The sequence below is a fragment of the Melospiza melodia genome, chromosome 1 (assembly GCF_035770615.1).
Source record: "Melospiza melodia melodia isolate bMelMel2 chromosome 1, bMelMel2.pri, whole genome shotgun sequence".
Taxonomy (NCBI): Eukaryota; Metazoa; Chordata; class Aves; order Passeriformes; family Passerellidae; genus Melospiza; species Melospiza melodia.
In genome coordinates, this window is record NC_086194.1 from 51,878,320 (window position 1) to 51,896,603 (window position 18,284).

Consider the following 18,284-nt stretch of genomic DNA (forward strand, 5'->3'; position numbering starts at 1 on the left):
CTGCTTTTTAAACAGTTTCTCTGACAGCACTGCCACTTTTATGGAACCTAACAAAGACTTTGAAGCAGCTGGGTGCCTCCCATCGTTTCCATTCCAGCATTCCTTCTAAGTGGCTCCCCCCCACAATAACACTGGCCCTGACAGATTTAGGTCCTTTCAGGACTCAACATTTCTTCCCTTACTTTGATGACTTCAAACTGTAACTTGGAGAGGTCAATACAGTAAATATATGCAAATAAATGTAAATGCCAGTTATCAATGACCATACTTCCCATCACGCTGGCAAGTCACCACATGGAGAATCCCATACAGTCCTTGGCTAAACTCAGCCCAACCAAGGCACAAGTGACAGCAATGATCAATGAGCAGGACCTTGCCCTGTTCTTATCCTGAGTCACTATTCACCTTCTGATCTCTACAGTCTTAAGCTCAACTTAAGGCTCAACTTCCCTTCATGCTCAAATGACTAATGGTAAATGTCACCCTTTGCAGTTTTACAAGACTGCTTCACTCCCATGGGACAGGGATGAGAACCTCGTAAACCACTGTGGGGAGCTACTGCAACTTGCTTTTTATTTTACTTAATGCACTGGACATGGCCAGTGACCCAGGACAGTATTAATCACACCTCACACCCAGTCCAAGCACACAATACTCATTTCCCAAATGCTGCTTCCTTGGGTCACCTACTGAGAAAGCTGTTTGTAGAAGAGTTAACAAAACTCAGGGTAAAGACATCAAGAACTAACAACACAGCCTTTTTAAGTGTTGTGGAATGCACCTACAATAGAAATTAAGCTGTGCTAGAAAAAAGAGCCTGAGAGGAATCTGTGGAGTGGTTCTCCACACTGGTTGTCGCACACTGATAAGACAATGAAAGTTCCGGTAAGACAGCAAACATTCCTGTACATGTCAGTCAAAAAAGGACAATTCTTCCAGGCAGAATAGAGTGCAGCAAATTATTGGATTGTTCCTACTTAACTCTTCTTGTGCTGCCAGGTCACCACAGCCAAGGTGTCCCAGGAATTCCTTGCCAGGTTAGTCAAACAGCTTGCCTATCATCTCAATAATCCCCAGTCTCCTGACCTGATGAATTCAAGAATATAATCATAGGTATTAGCCTGCACAATCTCTGCCTACTGCTGTCCATAGTGTCTTGATAGCAGCTGATTTGATGCAAATGTTATTTCTAAAAGTTATCACTTCAAGACACAATCCTCTTTCCAAAGTTTATCTTTCATCCATCTTCATGACAGAATATTGTTGATTATCATAATAAATCTTCTTCTCAATTTGTATAGAATTGATTCTTAAACAAATGCCATCTGTCTAGTCATTAGTAATACAAAATCCTTTGTATTTGGCTGTTTATCTTAGGTTGATTTAAAAGTATGGGTGTACCTTATTGATGCCATTCTATAGATGAGACAACAAAGGCATAGAATGCTATGAGCTAGATCTCTTCAAAGCTAAGTTAATTCCTAAGCCATTATATACACTACAGGCTATGGATCCATGGGGTTTGGTTGTGTGTACACATGCCAGTAGTAGAAACAGGATTAAAACCCAAGTCTTCTGAATGCAATGTCTTGCCTGGCGAGCCACAGGATTGTTTCACTATTTTCTTCTGCTGTACTCTGTGGCCTAAAATAATTCATATGTTTTATCTCCAGCCTGCTCTATACCATTTCAGAAACAGATTGCATTTACGTGATATTTTTTTGCAGTTTCATAAACTCTTCAGGACTTGAAAAAAAAACAAATGTTAATTTGACTCCATTAATTGTTACAAAACCTGGACTAAACAAGTATATGTGTTAGAATCTGTCTGCCTGTGTTTGCAGGTTTTTTTTTTCCCTCAATGACTGTACCTTTCAAATTGGTGCTTGAGTTTCGAGAAGGTTGTGAGGACTTAAATTGCTGGCACAGGAGAACTGCAAGGATATAATGTCTATAATAAAGCATCCCATTTATCTACTTATGCCTGCATTTTTTGAATTATCAAGCACTTAGGGATGTACAGACAATCAGACAGCTGAGTTAGCTAAACATTCTCAACCTTATTATTCTGCATTAATGCTGGAATAGGTACCAGAATGAACCATCCCAGCTTGCTAGTTTTAACTCTGGATTCCCTTTAGTACAAAGCTAAGCTGTGGGGAGAAGGAGAAAGTACTCTTAACATTTACATGTTCCATGAATCCTGATTGCCAGCCTTGTACAGACTGTTCTGTTTTAGCAATAAAATTAGAGTAGCTGGAAGAACAAATGCCCCCTGCTTTACAAGCAGCTTGTTTCAGACATCACCTAGAGGGACCTCTGGAGGTACCTGGGTAGTTTTGATTCTACAAAATTTCCAATCAAAAGGCTTCAGAACGCCAATTAGTGAAATCTGTCATGGCCCTTGAACAGACCCTAAAGTACTTACAGTCAAGCACAGAGATATGAATCTCATTTTGGTGAAAAATGTAAGAAGGGAGGGGGCAAAAAATAGAGCATTAAATGATCATGTCTGGCATTACTAGGCCTATTTGACTTTCATCTGGGAGAGAGGCATTATGCTGTGAATTCTAGAGACATGTACTGTCATTTTGCTGGACAAAGTCCCCAAATACCTCTAAATCTTTCAGTCTCAATTAGATTAGTCTATCTGAAAGAAGGAAACAAATTCTGAGAGCAACTAATGCTACTACAAGTTAGCCTCAGCGGTGTATCTGTACCAGGACACACAGAGATTGATCATCCTAAGGAAGAACAGCAAACACTGCAGGCTTTAGCCCCGTTGTGTAAATCCCCTAGCAATTCAACTTGCCTTTTCTTTCCTTGCTAAGTTCCAGGAGATGTTATGAGTAAACAAAAGCTGCTGCCCTCTTAATCACCCTTCAACCCTTCCCACCTGATCAGCTTTAGTGGTGCTGAAAAGCAGTGCCAGTAACACCATAACTGTTCCACAGAAGCTGCCCAACTGACACTTCTCAGCATAGTTTTCTTGAAGAAGAGGAGGCTATCTGGAGTCTGCTAGGAACAAGCTTTTAGATATGTAAATGTATATAGTAATATATATAAATTGCATTTTCTCTCTGTGCAGTCCAGTCACCAAGCCTGTAAATACTTAGTGGATAATATCTCAGGTGAGAGGCATGACTGGCTGCTTAGCTACCAGAGGAACATTAAAGGGTGCGAACACTCCCTCAACCTTTCCTGCCTGTCATTCTGAAAGTTTCTCTGTCAGACAGCCCCATCTGTCACTCAGGAACTACATCTGCTTGCCTGTTTATTTTCTCACTTGGGGTTGAGGTCACTTGCCCTCCTTTTAGGTAATCAGAGGAGACAGTAGTAATCAAAGCACAATATCTGTGCTCCAGGGATGTCTTTTTTGAATAGCCTCTCTGTACACTGTTCTGCAAACCTGGCAAAGTAATTGAGACATGTACAACCAGAGGAAAAGAACAGGGGAAAAGGTTTAGTTTGAGATCCAGCCAGAGGAAAAAAAGTATTGCTCAATCTATATGCTACCTGGAAAAACAGGTGTAATATTTGCTGAGGAATTTCTCATGTGTGACAAGAAAAATATCACCAAGTTTATTAAATGGTAGCCTTTCACAGGATAATTCAATGGATGTCCTAGCACAGATGTAAAGTGCAAAAAGGAGTTGAAAGTGCTTATTTTTCACACCAGCAAATCAGCCTCCTGACTGCTCAGTGTTCTTAAGGGACTATCCATAAGACAACATGCCAGTCTGCATGGAGTTATTAATTTTGCTCTCTACATTTCCTCTACTAGATACCTTTGTTAGGCTCTGATAAACAGTATTAAATAGCTGTCAGGTCCTGCCTTCAAAATCAGTGCATTATAGCATCTACTAAAGCTATTCCTGTGAAGCTGATTCTGAAAAAGAGCTTTATACTCTGGATGAGAGATTTGTATCTGAAGGAAAGAGCAGTGAAAGAACAACTGGGTTCAGGGAGAGAAGTGTCTGCCTTGTTTGCCCTTTGCCTAATTGTGTAGTGGGCTGGCAGTTTGCCTTACCTTGTAGACCCTAGCTCATCTTGAAAAGATTTAAAGCACACTAGTACCAGCCTGGTCTCTCAAGACTGATTTCTCTCTGCAATGCTTTTGTGATGAATCATGCATTACTATGATTAGCAGAGAGAGGTACAATTACTTTTTTGCAGCCATGGCTGGTAAAGGATTGGCTGGAAGCCCAGATGTGACAGAGGTGGAAAAAGCGTCTTCTGGGACATGAAGGGAATGGAGAGATGGAAACTTGCATTTACAGTTAAAAAAATAAACAAAGAAAAAAGAAAAAATAAATTGAAGAGTGTAACAGGAGGAGAAAGACTTGTAAATGAACACTACCGGGAACAGGGCCCTGACTGAATTGGACCTTGCCTCCAAGCAAGTATGACTCTTCTCAAGCATAAGAACCTGCTTATCAGCAACTCTTTGTAACAGATGGTACCCCCTCAAGAGCGATTAAAAAAAAAAAAAATAATGACAGAGACACTGAAAGATACTGAAGAAGAAAAACAAGCTATCCTGGAGAAGGTTTAATAGTATTACCAGTCAACTGAAAAGTGCCTGTCAAAATTGAAAGGAAGCAGGGTGGGGAGACAGAGTGGAAGAGAATATAATTAAGAAGAGAAGAGCTTTGGCCAACTGCATGGTAGCCCCCATATGGTCTGCATTCTTGGAAAAGACAGCAAGCAGCTTCTTCCTAATGCTGTTTGTTTTTAACCAGCTTGAAGAAGGACGCTGAGATGATACCAATGTCCTAAGAGCCTTTGAAGTTCAAGTCCTCAATGGAGAGGAAATAAAATTTTAAATGGCACAAAAGCGTAACAAACCCTTTTTTATTTCTATAGTGTAAATAACAGAAATCTTTTGAAGCCCTTAATATCTTTTCCTTGTTTCCCAATAATCTCTCACTTCTCTCATTGCCAAGGCATGAATGCCTCCAATACTTCTAAACCTCTATCAGTCTTTGTGGACCAGAATTGCTTATACAATGTAGTCTCTTGTAGGTGGTAGGGCAGCTTATCTGAAAGGTCCAAGCAAAAGTCTGGCGCTTGCACAACTAAAACCAAAGGTGCACCTACAGTCAAAGTGGCAACCACAGAATCCTGGAATGGTATGGATTGGAATGTACCTTCAAGGTCATCTAGATCATTTCAATCCCTCTTTCATGAACAGGGACACATTCTACTAGACCAGGCTGCTCAGAGCCCCATCCAGCCTGGCCTTGAACACTCCCGGAGCTGGGGCATCCATAACTGCTCTGGGCAACCTATACCACTGCCTCACCACACTGTAAATCCATAAAGGGTTTCTCCCTAATATCCGATCTAAACCTGCCCTCTTTCAGGTTGGAGCCACTCCAACTTGTCCTAGAAATGTTGTCCGGACTAGCCCACCACTGAAGTCACTCAAATCATGTTGATCTAAGTGTGAAGTTCAGACTAACAGAATGGACTGAAGAGTGGGCTGACATGGTGGTCTCATTTCCCTCCGATTTGACTGGAAACCCTCACTGACAGGCAATCACAAAATTATAAGGTTGGAAAATACCCCTGTGAGCATCCAGCCCACGGACCTCGCTGACGCTTTCTCCGGGAGAAGGAGAAAGGAGACCTTGTCCTCCCGTCTCGTCCCACCCCGGGGCGCAGGGCACACCCGGAGGGCTGCTCCGTGCGGGGCTCCGCGGACTCCCCCGGCCGCTCCGAGCCGCGCTGCCGCGGCGGCGGGCGGACGGACGGACGGGATGGAGGGGATAGAGGGAAGAAAAGGAGGAGGAGGACATGGAGGGAGGGAGCGGCGCTCCTCTGCTGCCCTCTGCTGCGGGGCCCCGAGTCGCTGCGCTCCCTCCGGCTCCCGGGAGAGCTCAGCTCCGTGCGGCCGGGAGCCGGCAACGCCGCTGGGGGCGAGGCCGTGCCGCGCTGTCCCTGATGGAGCGGCCGAACAGGGAGCGGGGACAGTGGCCGCTCCAGGAGAGGGAAATACATTATTGACACATTTGAGAGGTCCAATCTTACCCCCTCTATGCTGCCAGAGCAAACTGAAATTTAGAAATGTTGCCCATTTTATACCTGAAGATGATTAACGCCGATGATTAACGCCCCTAATTAAGAGTTCTGAGCAAGGAGAAACTACGCATTTGACAAGTTTTGTGATGTCATTGAAACGGTATTAATTGAAACTTAAGCGGCACCTAGGAATGCCGCATCATTCTGGCGAGCTGGAAGGGCACAGGGACAGCAGAGCCGGGATGCTGGCAGCCCTCCGGCACGGCTTCCCCTGCATCCCGAGGGCGCCGGCACACAGGCGGCATGCGAGGACACGAGCACTCGTGGGACAGTTTTTATTTCCCTCCGGTTTCCATGGGCTGAAAGCCATTTCAGGACTTTCCCTCCGAGCCAAGCGCTCGGTACAGCGCCGCCGGTGCTCGCGGCTCTTCCCGGCCTCCCCAGAGCCGCTGTACCGGGATCCGCACTGCTCAGGTGCCCAGAGAGGCCAGGTACTGCTCCGCTAGCTCCCGGTCCCCTCCCTGCCGCTCCTGTCCCCGTCCCGGTCCCTTCCCGCTCCCGCCTCAGGCGCGCACCGCCGCTGTGGGGGCGGGGCCTTCCCTTAGTCCCGGCCCTTCATCGCAGGCCCATAGGCCCCCGCCGCTGCCAATCAACGTGTCCCGCCTTTCCTTCCCGCTGATGGCCGAGCAACGGATTGCGGCGGCCATCGATTCCCTCGGCTTGCCGTGCCGCCCCGGTGCCGAGCACGTCCCTGTCCCGGTCCCTGGTCCTGGCCGGGGGATGTAGGAGGACGCGCGGCCGAAGGTAGCCGGGCAGTGCCGCCGCCTGTCGCCTGCAAGGGCGGGCGCAGCCGCCGCCGCGGCCGTGTGGCTGTAGGCGTTCCCCGGGGAGACCGGGAAGGGGCACGGCTGCTCCCCGCCTGCCCCCCCGCCGCCGGTCCCGCCCGGCTCTCCGTGCCTTTGGCGTGTGCCTGCCCGTGCCGCGGGGCCATGGAGCGCGCGTTCACGCCGCTGGAATGCCTCCTGCCCGCCGGTACGGTACCTCCCGCCCCAGCGCGCCCGGCAGCCCAGGCAGGCAGGGAGGGGAGCGGGGCGGCCGCGCCTCCCGCCCGAGCCCCCGAGCTGCGGAACAGCGCCGTGTGACCGCCCCGCCGTGTGTCCGCCCCGCTCAGGCTGAGTTTCGGGCTCAGTGCAGCGGTCTGGTACCGTGTTAACCCGCGCTGCAGTCCAAATTGTCATTTAAACCCCGAGCCCTCCGGGTTCAGTGGGTGCTTTCCGCTTTGCTGCCGCCTTTCCTCGGCTTGGCCGGGCAGAGCGCTGCGGTGTCGCCTGGCTGTCCCGCATCTCCTGGCTGTCCCCTAGGGCAGGGGGTCCCCGGCTTGGCATCCATCCCCCGAGTGCCTTTGGCTCCCCGCTCCTGCCCTGTGCTTTGCCTAGAGCCACCCTTGCACCCTGCCTTGCCCTTAAGTTCTGCACAGCAAAGCTTTCAGGGTTTCCTTGGCTTTCCCAAGCTATCCAACAGTATTGTGGTTTTGGCACTATTCTTGAGACCCGAGAGGTGAGCTTTATTAATATGCATCATTAACCTTATTACATGTCTAAAGGATGGAGCACCTGTACTAAGCACAGGCTTATCCAAGGGCTTGTACACAGTTTGGAATAGGCACCTCTTCTTCACTCCGTGTTTGCACAGTCTAATTCAGTTGGGTCCAATTTGTTGTTCAGTGACACAATTATAAACAGTAAATATTTTTTATCTTTTTATAACATGATTTTAAAGCTGCATAAAAATCTTTTTGGCACAGCAGCTGAATTCTGACTGACTCTGCTCTTTTCTACTCTGTTGTGGCACAGATACCAGCTGCTGCATTGAGGTAACTGTTGTTATTTATTTACTAGTAAGATCTGTAGGAAGGGCAGAGTTTAACAGAATGCATACTTTCAACAATTCAGTGCATTTTTACAGCTAGCATTTTAAGAGCATGTTTAAATTCATTCCACTATGATACATTTTTTTAAAGTCATGCTTCTCTCTGATTCTTCAAAACTTCAGAATATGGTCAGAACTGCTAACAGGTAAAGCTGCACTCAAGGTATTCTTGCCAGAAATGTGTATTTGACAGTGTGTGGATGTGGACTTTGAGACACACTGTTGCTTTGGGGGAAAGAGGGAATGACCATGTAGGTGAGATTTTAATGGGTGAACTTTGATTCATTGTGACATTATGCCCTCTGGCATACAATAAGTGATTATTAAGTATGTAATAAGGCCAAACAAAAAGCTGGCTTTAGTTGATAAGAGGACTGGACGGCTTGCCCTGTGAGGACAGGCTGACAAAATTGGGCCTTTCAAGCTGGAGAAAAGGTTGCTGTGAGGTTGTGTGGAGACCTCATAGCAAGTGCCCAGTATCTGAAGGGGCCTGTGGGGAAGCCAGAGAGGAACTCTCCATCCAGAGCTGTAGTGATAGGACAAGGAGTAATGGGCTCAAATTCAAAGAGGAGAAATTTAGGTTATAGATAGTAGGAAGAAATTGTTTACTGTGAGGGTGGTGAGACACTGGAACAGGTTGCCCAGAGAGGCTGTGGGTGCCCCAACCCTGACAGTGTTCAAGACCAGCTTGGATAAGGCCTTGAGCAACCTGATTTAGTGGGTGGTGTCCCTATCCACATCAGGGAAGATTGGAACTGGGTATTCTATAAGGTCCATTCCAACCCGTTAACATTTTATGATTCTATAAATTTGTCTCTGTGGAAGTACCAGCATTGCTGTTTGTATTATAAGCTAGTTGTCTTTGATAGACATTGCACAAGGCTAGGACTACCATATGTCTTCAGTTTCCAGGACTTGCCTGTCTTTTTCTTTGGTTATGTCTGGTTGGATTTGAAGATTGGAGATGTTTGTTCAGTTTTCCTGTGACCCACGGCCTTCTCATACCAGAGGGTCCAGCTGGATGTAAAGAAGCCTGATTCTCTGAAGAAAAGTCTGCTACTTGCCTACAGATCAGTTGGTTGTACAGGCTGTGCCTGTAAAATGCACAGTGGTTCTTCATCAGGACCCTTGTCATCATTACAGACATTCATTAGCAACTGAATTAGCCTGCTCAAAAGTATTCAATGCTGAGCAGATTTATTTGGCAGTTCCACCGTTTAAACTCTGGTATCCCACTTGGGGAACTCAGAAATAAGGTTTTCAAAATTGGATAGCTACAATGAGCCTCCTGATTTCTTCTGGAGAAAGTAGCTACCAGTAGTTCCTCCATCTGTTTGCTTCATTGGGATTGGTATTTAAGTGTCCAAATAGTATAAAGCTCATCAATGAAGAACATGGCACTTCTTAGAAACTAAACATGAGCTTACAAACTAAACCCTTTTGAGGCCATTCAAGCACTCTGGGCCTTGCCCCTTTCCTTCAATACTATAAATAGTATTATGTATAGCAATATGTGACTGTGTTTATGGTGGGGAGACTGTAAAAGATTCATCAGCTATGTTTGAGAATTATTAATTACTTTGTTTCTCTTTTTAAAGTTGTTCAAAAATTACTCTTTTATTGATACAGGATAGAGTAAAACACTCCCAGGTTTTAGAACATTATAATATTAGATACCTGAAGTGGAATTTCAGGGCCGTGTAGGCCTTGGTAATTTTAGTCAGTGTAGTTAGAGTAAGTTCTTAGATTGTACATCTCTCTCTATCTCACCTGATTGATGTTCAAGTAGTAGATATTTGAGAACTGCTGTGCTAACTAGTGTGCTCAGGGACTTTGAACATTATTCAGTCACACAGCTGGAGCACAGTTGAAAATCACCATACTACAGTTAGAACACCGTGCTGTGGACTTCAGAACTATGTTGATTTGCTTAACATAGTTCAGAATGGGTAACAAGATAGAATTTAAAGTGGAATTGAGTTGAAATTTATGTCTTGCACAGTGGAAAAAAATATTTTCATTTCCTTGTGGAAGGAAACCTTTAAAAAGTCTCACAGAAGGCTCCACCACAGAGACCTGCACACTGTGTGAAAGGGTCAGACGGAAGCTTCACAGGCAAGGCTCTTGTAGAAGGCTCATAATGATGTCACACTACAGCCTGTGAGTTCATGACAAGAGTAGCTCTGTTTATCTGGAGCATCCTTTGACAGCCTTGACATTTCTCTCCTGCTGTTTGTACCCTTCTTTTGCACTGTCATTGCCTCCTGCTGCTTGTCCCACACTGTGCTGCAGGCACTTCTGCAGAGAGACAAGTGTTTCTAATTTATTATTTTAATACCATGAACTTTGGGAGCTGAGTGTGCCGTGCTTGTGACTGCTTAACAGTGGAAGTACTGCAGCATCCTCTAATAAGGTTGCCCCTGAATACCACTTGAGATTTTGAGAAGGGCAGCGTGCCAGTTTCCCAGGCTGTGTTCTCTCACAGGGAACGTTTTACATTGCCTGCTGCATCATGGCCTGGATTCTTGCTCATCTCCAGATGTGATTAATCAATCCTTGCCTTGCACAGTCCTTAAAGTGTGGCTCAGTATTGGTTTTATCAAGTGGAGTGATGCAGAAGGAGGATATCTTCCTCAGTTTATAATGCAACAGCTCCCAGTGTGAGTGTCTTGCTTTGTGGAGGTGGAGGGGCTGCAAAGAAGTGTCAAATCTTATTTATCCCTCTGCTCTGTCCTGTGCCTCGCTGAGGGTATGTTGGAGCTGAGCTTGCTCTGAGTGACAGGGAGCCTGTGCTACCAGTAGAAGTTGGTTTCCCTGTCCCCACTTGTCCATGCCCTGAGTCAAATGCACTCCTGGACTCCACTGTGTTCAGAACTGGTGGTTAGGACGTGGTTTGCTCAGAGATGGGTGTGCTGCCTTTATCTCACTGAAGCAAGGTCATCTATAAGCCATGAGAGACAGATCCACAACATATAGGACAAAGACTGCTTCAGAATGATGGAGAAAATATATAGTCATCTCTTTGTGCAAAGGAACTATAAAATCCTGCATTGAATTTAAAGCCAAGAGAACAAGAGGAGGCAACAATATGCTCTGAATGCTCTTCCATCATTCTGCAAGCTTGATTGTCTCTTGCTTTACTCTGTGTCTTCTGGAAATGTTACTGGCTGTAAACGAGTTACCTCTGAAAGGATTGTCACCATATCCCTTTTAAATGCCTGGAGCTTGAACTTTTTCCTTGACGTTCCCTTTTATCTGACACTAAGGATTCAAAGGTATTTTGTGAAACAGTGACATGCTTGCCATTCAGTGAATGACCTCCAGCCAGGTACACATACCAATGAATGTTTAAATGTCCCTTTACTAGAGCTCTGCTTGGTATCTATAGTGCATTATCTTGCCACCTAATTCACAAAACTCTGTGATAGAAATCAAGACAGTCATGGGACTAGAAAATCAACCTGATGGTCTCTGTTAGTTTCTGAATATTAAAGGTGTGTGGAAAAGGTGTGGAGTCCCAAACTATTGGATAGCTCTACAATTTTGCAGGGTTTGTGCCACAGCTGTTGGGTCAGGCTAGTGAAGTTTTCAGGTGAATCAGGTCATTCAGAAGCTGTTACTGAATTCACTTAAACTGAAAAAGTGTTAACGGGGGTGTCAGTTCTTCTAAGAGTACTACTGGCATTCCTTAATGAAATTAGGAAGCACTTCCATATGGCTCTTACATTGTTCTGTCTTTTTAACTTAAATACTTTAAAAATGCTTTTTTATTTTTCTGACAATGTTGCTGACCCACTCTTATTCTTCATTTCATTTAAGTAGCAACACCCTTAATCTAGTCTAGTTACCTGAAACTCATTAGTTTTTTTTTTAAATAGCTCTTAACATTCAGCTACTCAGACCCTGCTGCTTGCTAATCAGCTGTGCTGGGTCAGCATTTGTTCTGGAAGTATTTTTGTGTAGATTACTTACAGGTGCACTTGTGAGTGAAATATTACAGGCAGAATGGCATTTAAAAGACACATTCATTGTTAACCTCACTACTCTTTTAGATCTTTGCTTTCACTCATGGAAGGCTTTTGGAGTTACTTATTTATTATTTAATGCTTTCTGTGCAGGTGTGTTATTTGGCATGGGGTAACAAGGCATCTTAAACCATTTTAACAAGGCACATGTAACCATTGGAGCTAATAGGAAAATGAATAGATGTTTACTTATTTTTGACACACAGGGCCACCTTTTGAAGCGTGTTGACCTCAGCTGCTGTTTATGTGGATGTTGGATTCTCATGTTCTGCAGTGTCTGCACTGATAGTTCCATATATTGCAGTCACGAATAGGGCATAGCTCTCTTTTGAGTGGGAATGTGATGGTGGAGGGGTCTGAGGTCATCTCAAAAAACACAAAAAGCCAAAAAAGAAAAGAACAAATCAAAAGCTAAAACAAAATCCACCTCCGAAAGGACCACAAAGAAGTAGCCTAACAAAAAGAACCCCAAATTAACAAAAAATCTTCAAGACCTCATAGAGTATAAGAGCAATAATGATGTTACTGGAATTTCTGAGACAAAAACATTCATTACTGTTTGCCCAGATAGTAAAGCACCTGGATAAATTAAATTCCTTTTGGAAGGTCTTGTTATTTTCCATCAGCTGAGGCTTAAAGCTAGGAAATACACTAGCTGATCTCCTGTAGTCTTTTTTTTTCTTCTTTTTTCTTATCTCTCTTTTTTTTTTCCCCCTTTTTATTCCTCCTGTGATATAAGGAGATGGGAAATCCACTTGTTCCAGTCATCAAATGTTCATGTTTCTTGTATCCAATTACATGTGGGCAGGACCACTGAAAACCATTTAAACTTGTTAGTGTTACAAGAGCAAAATATTAATCTTAAGAAGGTACAGGTAGTCAAAGAGAATAGTGGACTTTCAGCTTTTGTTTCTCCTCTGCTGTATTCACTTGCATGTCTCTCATCAGTCCTTAAAACACTACTGCAGTTTCACACCACCTTCAGCATTAGGCTATATCTGAAATCTGTGTGTATACATATATATAAAAGTTAGTTATACTTTCTGGAAGTGGAAAACAGAAGAGGCTTTGTTTGTTTTTTAGCCTGTTTACAAAGCTCATCTAAGTTTGATTTAGGGAGAAATTGAATATGAAGCATAGAAATGAAGCACTCTATTTACTCAGGAGAAAACATAACACTGGTAGATTTCAGATTTTTCAAGATCCCAAATAACAAATCCCAGGCATCCTTGTGCATTTGCTTTAGGTTTGGGCATCCTGAGATATTAATCAAAGGTTAATCTTTGTAGAAAATAGCTGCATCAAGAATGAAATTTAAAATCAAAGTCTTAAAAAAAGCAAACTAAAAAAAAAAAAACAAGTAAAGAAGCCACCTGAAAACAAGTTAAAGGATTAGAAGCTTCTTTTCATTAGTCAGTTCTCATCAGCTTTCATTTCTAATTAGTTTTAGGTTTGGATGTCAGCTCAGAGGTCAGGACCTTTAGGAACAACGTGTTAACTTTGTCCGGGGAAATTACTAGTTACAAATGTAACCTTTTTTTTTTTTTTTTTTTTTTTTCTGTGTGACATAAAAATAACCCCGCCAGTCTCAAAGTACCATTGTTGAAAAATGTGGATAAAAGGAGGGGGGATGCTTGGCTCCCTCTGCCTTCCAACCAACCAAAAATCCCAAATTAGCAAATAAACCAACAAACCACAGAACCAACTCACAAATAAGGTCTCAACAACGCAGTAGTAGATCTTATCCAGTACAAAATGTAGTAAATCAACAGGAGAGAACTCAGATATGTACAACTGCTTTTTGGTACAACACAGAACATTTCCTATCTCTGATTTCTACACAGAGAGGGGAATTTGCAGTGTGTCCAGCGAGGTTAATTAATTTGATCTATAGCCAAATAATTTCAAGATGGAAAATAACTGAATATCGGTTGTCCCTTCCACCAGAGTATAGCTGAAATATAACCAGTTCTTCAGATTTTTGCCTTACAATTTTCTGTAAAATATAGCTGTGGTGAATTAGATGTGGGTTTATGGAAACAGGTTTTCCATTCCATTCAGGTCTGACCTTAAACATGAGGAATATGATTAACAGTGTTTGTGTAGTATTGTCTTTGCAAAATTAAAAAGAGAATTGAGAATTTAAAGTTTTACAGGAATGTTCTGTTAGTTAAATTTTACATAGAGAGCACACTTAGTAGCTTTTGGATTGCTTTAAATTAAATCTGTTGCTGTATATCCAACAGCAGTTGAAGCTGCTGGAAGGCTTTTTCCTGTAATTTCCTAGCTTTGAATTTTATTTTGAATGGCAGTTGAATTTTCACAGTGCTAGTGCTGATTCTTTGTAGCTTATGTTGATGGATTGTCTGCCAGGCTTCCTCTCTGGCAGGACAGGAGCTGGAGGGATGCATGTGTTTATCAGGCCAATTGAAATAAATAGGAAGCTGGCCAGTGAATTCAGTAGGAGCAGAACCTGTACCCTCACCATTTATTTATTTATTCTATAGTTGTGACTGTTGGTGTGGGTTCTGTTTGGCTTTATTTCTTGTTTTCTCTTGCTGTAGCGCTTTTTTTCTGGTCTATCCTTTACCCGAAATTATCTGGTCAGCACTGATACCGGGCAACACAGCAATAAGTGAATAGTTAAGAAGTATTTATATGTACAGTCTTTGACCAGATTGTTCAATGTCTTTGGTGGTAAAAACTGTGTGTCTGACAGAAGGAAGTTGGCTTTACTGCCAAAGGAAAGCATGTTGATGTTACAAAACACTGGGAACTCGACTAGAAAAGCTTTGACTTCCATGACAGTATCAGTAAGGGTGTCTTTGGACTTGCTTGGTGCAGGCACAGCAAAATGTATCAGGAAAGACATTCTTCCTTCTATTTCTTGTTTCTCTTTTTTCCACACAAACACAATTCACAACTATGTATTCTGTATAAGCACAGACGAAAGAGGAGAACTCAAGCACCAGTATGGGTTGGGGGCCGACCTAGTAGAGAGCAGCTCTTCTGAGAAGGACCTGGGAGTCGTGGTGGATGACAGGTGGATGATGAGCCCTTGTGGCCAGGTGAGCCAATGGTTTTGTGGGGTGCATCAGGAAGAATGTGCCCAGCAGGTCAGGGGAGCTGATCCTGCCCCTCTACTCAGCCCCAGTGGTGCCACATCTGGAGTGCTGTGTCCAGTTCTGGGATCCACAGTACAAGAAAAACTACGACTATGGAACTACTTGTCCAGTGAAAGATGATCAGGGGTCTGAAATGTCTCTTAGGAAGAGAGACTGTGAGAGCTGGGCCTGTTTCATCTGAGGAAGAAACTAAGAGGGGATCTTATTAATGCATATAAATGTCTCAAATTAGGGAGCCAAGAGAATGATGCTAGACTCTTTTCAGTGGCCCCCAGTGGCAGAACAAAGAGCAATGGCTATAAACTAAACCACAAGTAGCACCAGCTCAACATAAGAAAGGACTTCTTTACATTGAGGGTGGCAGAAACCTGGAACAGGCTTCCTGGAGAGGTTGTGGAGTCTCCCCTCTGGAGACATTCAGATTGTGCCTGGATGAGTTCCTGTGTAACCTGCTCTAGATGACCCTCCCTTGGCAGGAGGCTTGGCCTAAATGATCTCCAGAAGTCCATTCCAACTTTAATGATTCTGTGGTTCAGCTTTCATAGAAGAAGGGCACTGATATGCCAATGAAATCTGTGTGTGAGATTTATTTACTTCTGTAATTATAGCGAATTTAAGTGTGGCAAGCAAAGCACTGACCGTAGACCAGAGCTAAGGCTAAAGGTCTGGTTTTTCAGGATGAGTTAAAAGGCTGTTGCCTTTTTCAGGATGAGTTAAAAGGCAACTGCACTTGGGCAGTTTTTCAGCAGGTGATGTGACTTAAATCACTCAAAACATTCCTGGGGTTGACATGTGTCACAGAGCAGCTGTGAAAATAGCATCAATCTCCAGGTGCTCCATTTTGAGACTTTGTACTCTTGATGAGAGTTACGTATGGGGAAATCCTGGAGGCTGAAGTGAGGTTTGTACCAGGGAGTTTAAGCTGTGCATCAGTAATTCTTACAAGGCATCAAGATCTCTGTGTGCTTTAAATGTAACCGACAGCCACTAATGCAGATACTTTGATTCCGGCAACACTTTCATTTCAGGAAATTAGCGTTCTACAAGCTGTAGAGGGTAAAGCACAGCCTTGTGAGTATAGCCTGTGTCCTCATATGGACATTGTTTCCCTGTTCAGTTTACAGATATGCTTAATAAGCATCTAAGCAGTGTTTTGCCATACTGTAAATCCAAAAGAGAAAACACGTTAGAGGGCAGCTTGAGAGTCAAGCAGCTAAAGATCTGCTGCTTGGACACTCGGAGTGCCAGACAAAGTGGTGCAGTGTCTTAGCTGCTGCAGATGCAACAAAAATAGCTCTTGGGCAATGTGTGATCACCTAATTTCATAATGAGTCAACTTGGGCACAGTGGAGGTGATTAAGCTCTAATATGAAAGTGTTTGTCTCCATATTGCCATTTCCTGCTACAAATGGAAAATTTGCCTTTCAAGTTTCCTAAAAAAAGAGCATGATTTATTCTTAAAAAAAAACACAGCAAGAAAGAAGGAAAGGGGACATTACTGAGGAAACATTTGTTAAGGGCAAGTTAATGTTTGGCTTTCTGGACTCTGCACAGCAGTGTTCTTGAAATGTACAGCCACAAGACTTTGCCTCAAACTGATGTAATGACTCTGCTGTCATGAGACCCCCTCTGGAGTACTGTGTCCAGCTCTGGTGACCCCAGAATGAGGACATGGATCTGCTGGAGGGCCACACAGATGATCAAGGCGTTGGAACGCCTCCCCTGTGAGAACAGGCTGAGAGACCTGGGATTGTACAGCCTGGACCAGAAAAGTCTCTGGGCAGACCTCAGAGCAACCTCTAAGCTTTCCAGTACTTCTGGGGGTCCTACAAGAGAGCTGGTGAGGGACTTCTGCCAAGGACATGTAATAGGACAAGGGGGAATGGGTTTAATGTGAAAGAGAGTAAGTTTAGATCATGTTTGAGGAGGAACCTCTTCACTGTGACAGTGGTGAGGCACAGGAATACGATGCCCAGAAAAGTTGTGGGTGCCCCATCCCTGGAAGTGTTCAAGGCTAGGTTGGATGAGGTCCTGAGTAACCTGGTCTAGTGGAATGTGTCCCTGCCCATTTCAGGGGGGCTGGAACTAGGTGATCTTTAAGGTCCTTCCAACCTCAACCCTTCTATGATTCTATGATATAATTTTCATTGTAGATTGGTTTTATCTTCAATTCTGTCTTCTTGAGATGCTGGTGTGTTCCTGCTGTTATCAAGAGTGCTTTCCTATTAGCTCTGCTTTCTTTGCACAGAATCCACTGTGGGAGTGACATTTAGTACTGTATGCACAGGCTTTGAGCCTTTCTAATGACTTTGGTAACTATGAACAGAGGATTTAAATGGTCATTTTGTAGCTGTGGGAAAGAAAATCACTGATAGCAGATGTTCTTCCTTGAACTGACTTGTTGGTAGGGTTTTGCTTGGAAACTATATGTCTTGGTTCTCTGTGCCTCTGTTTGCATTACTGTTCTTATGTATTGGTGAATAATAATGCTGCTGCTGTATTTACCTGATTAATAGTAGCAGGTTTTGTCACTTGACCTTGTGGAAGAGTTTCTTATTTTGTTTTAATATGCTATCCTGTCATAAGATCAAAAGTTAAAGAGTTTTGTTGGCGCAAAAATTTAAGTCAGTAGGAAGTTTGATCTGCTGTGTAATGTTTTTACTGTGTTTCTGTGACCATGTTTGTCTTTTATTTGTTTCTCCTCGCACCCACAACTGCCATAGTTGTGTTGACAAAGCCCCAGATGTACACCCAGTTACACAGAAAGCAGTTGCTGCTTGGGAGGAGCAATAGCAGTGCTAGACAAAAGAACAAAAAGATTCCTTTCCTTCAGTGTATATAACACTCCATGAGAAGGTTTTTTTAAAACCAACATGGACAGAGTGTTTTGTAACATGGACATGCTTGGCGTGTCTCCTTTCGCTGCAGCAGGCTGTCTTCCCTGCTGATGAAGTGTGAAGGGTGTGTGAAATTATCTGTCAGTGTCTGGCGTCCCCAGAGAGGACAGGGAGTGATGAGAGCTGGGTTGTGGCCTTGGGTACCACTCGGTGGCGTTGGCCATATGGTGTGGGACAGGGGGCACTTCCAAGGGGGTCACAGCAGATGTTTTGATGGCATGCTTGTTGCCAAAAGCTTTGTGTCAGCCAGCCCCAGTAAGGGGGGGTTAGAGCTGTCCCAGGGG

At 43.9% G+C, this 18,284-nt stretch overlaps 1 protein-coding gene across 2 annotated transcripts in view; it reads left to right on the forward strand.

Moving 5' to 3' along the window:
* The first annotated feature begins 6,777 nt into the window (after window positions 1-6,777).
* The window catches only part of TPK1 (thiamin pyrophosphokinase 1), a 302,807-nt gene continuing 291,300 nt past the window's right edge, over window positions 6,778-18,284 (forward strand). For both annotated transcript variants that reach the window (XM_063158005.1, XM_063158004.1), the window contains exon 1: window positions 6,778-7,056. In XM_063158005.1, coding sequence (XP_063014075.1) covers window positions 7,014-7,056 — 43 coding nt within the window. In that variant the 5' untranslated portion in view covers window positions 6,778-7,013. The remainder of the gene's footprint in view (window positions 7,057-18,284) is intronic.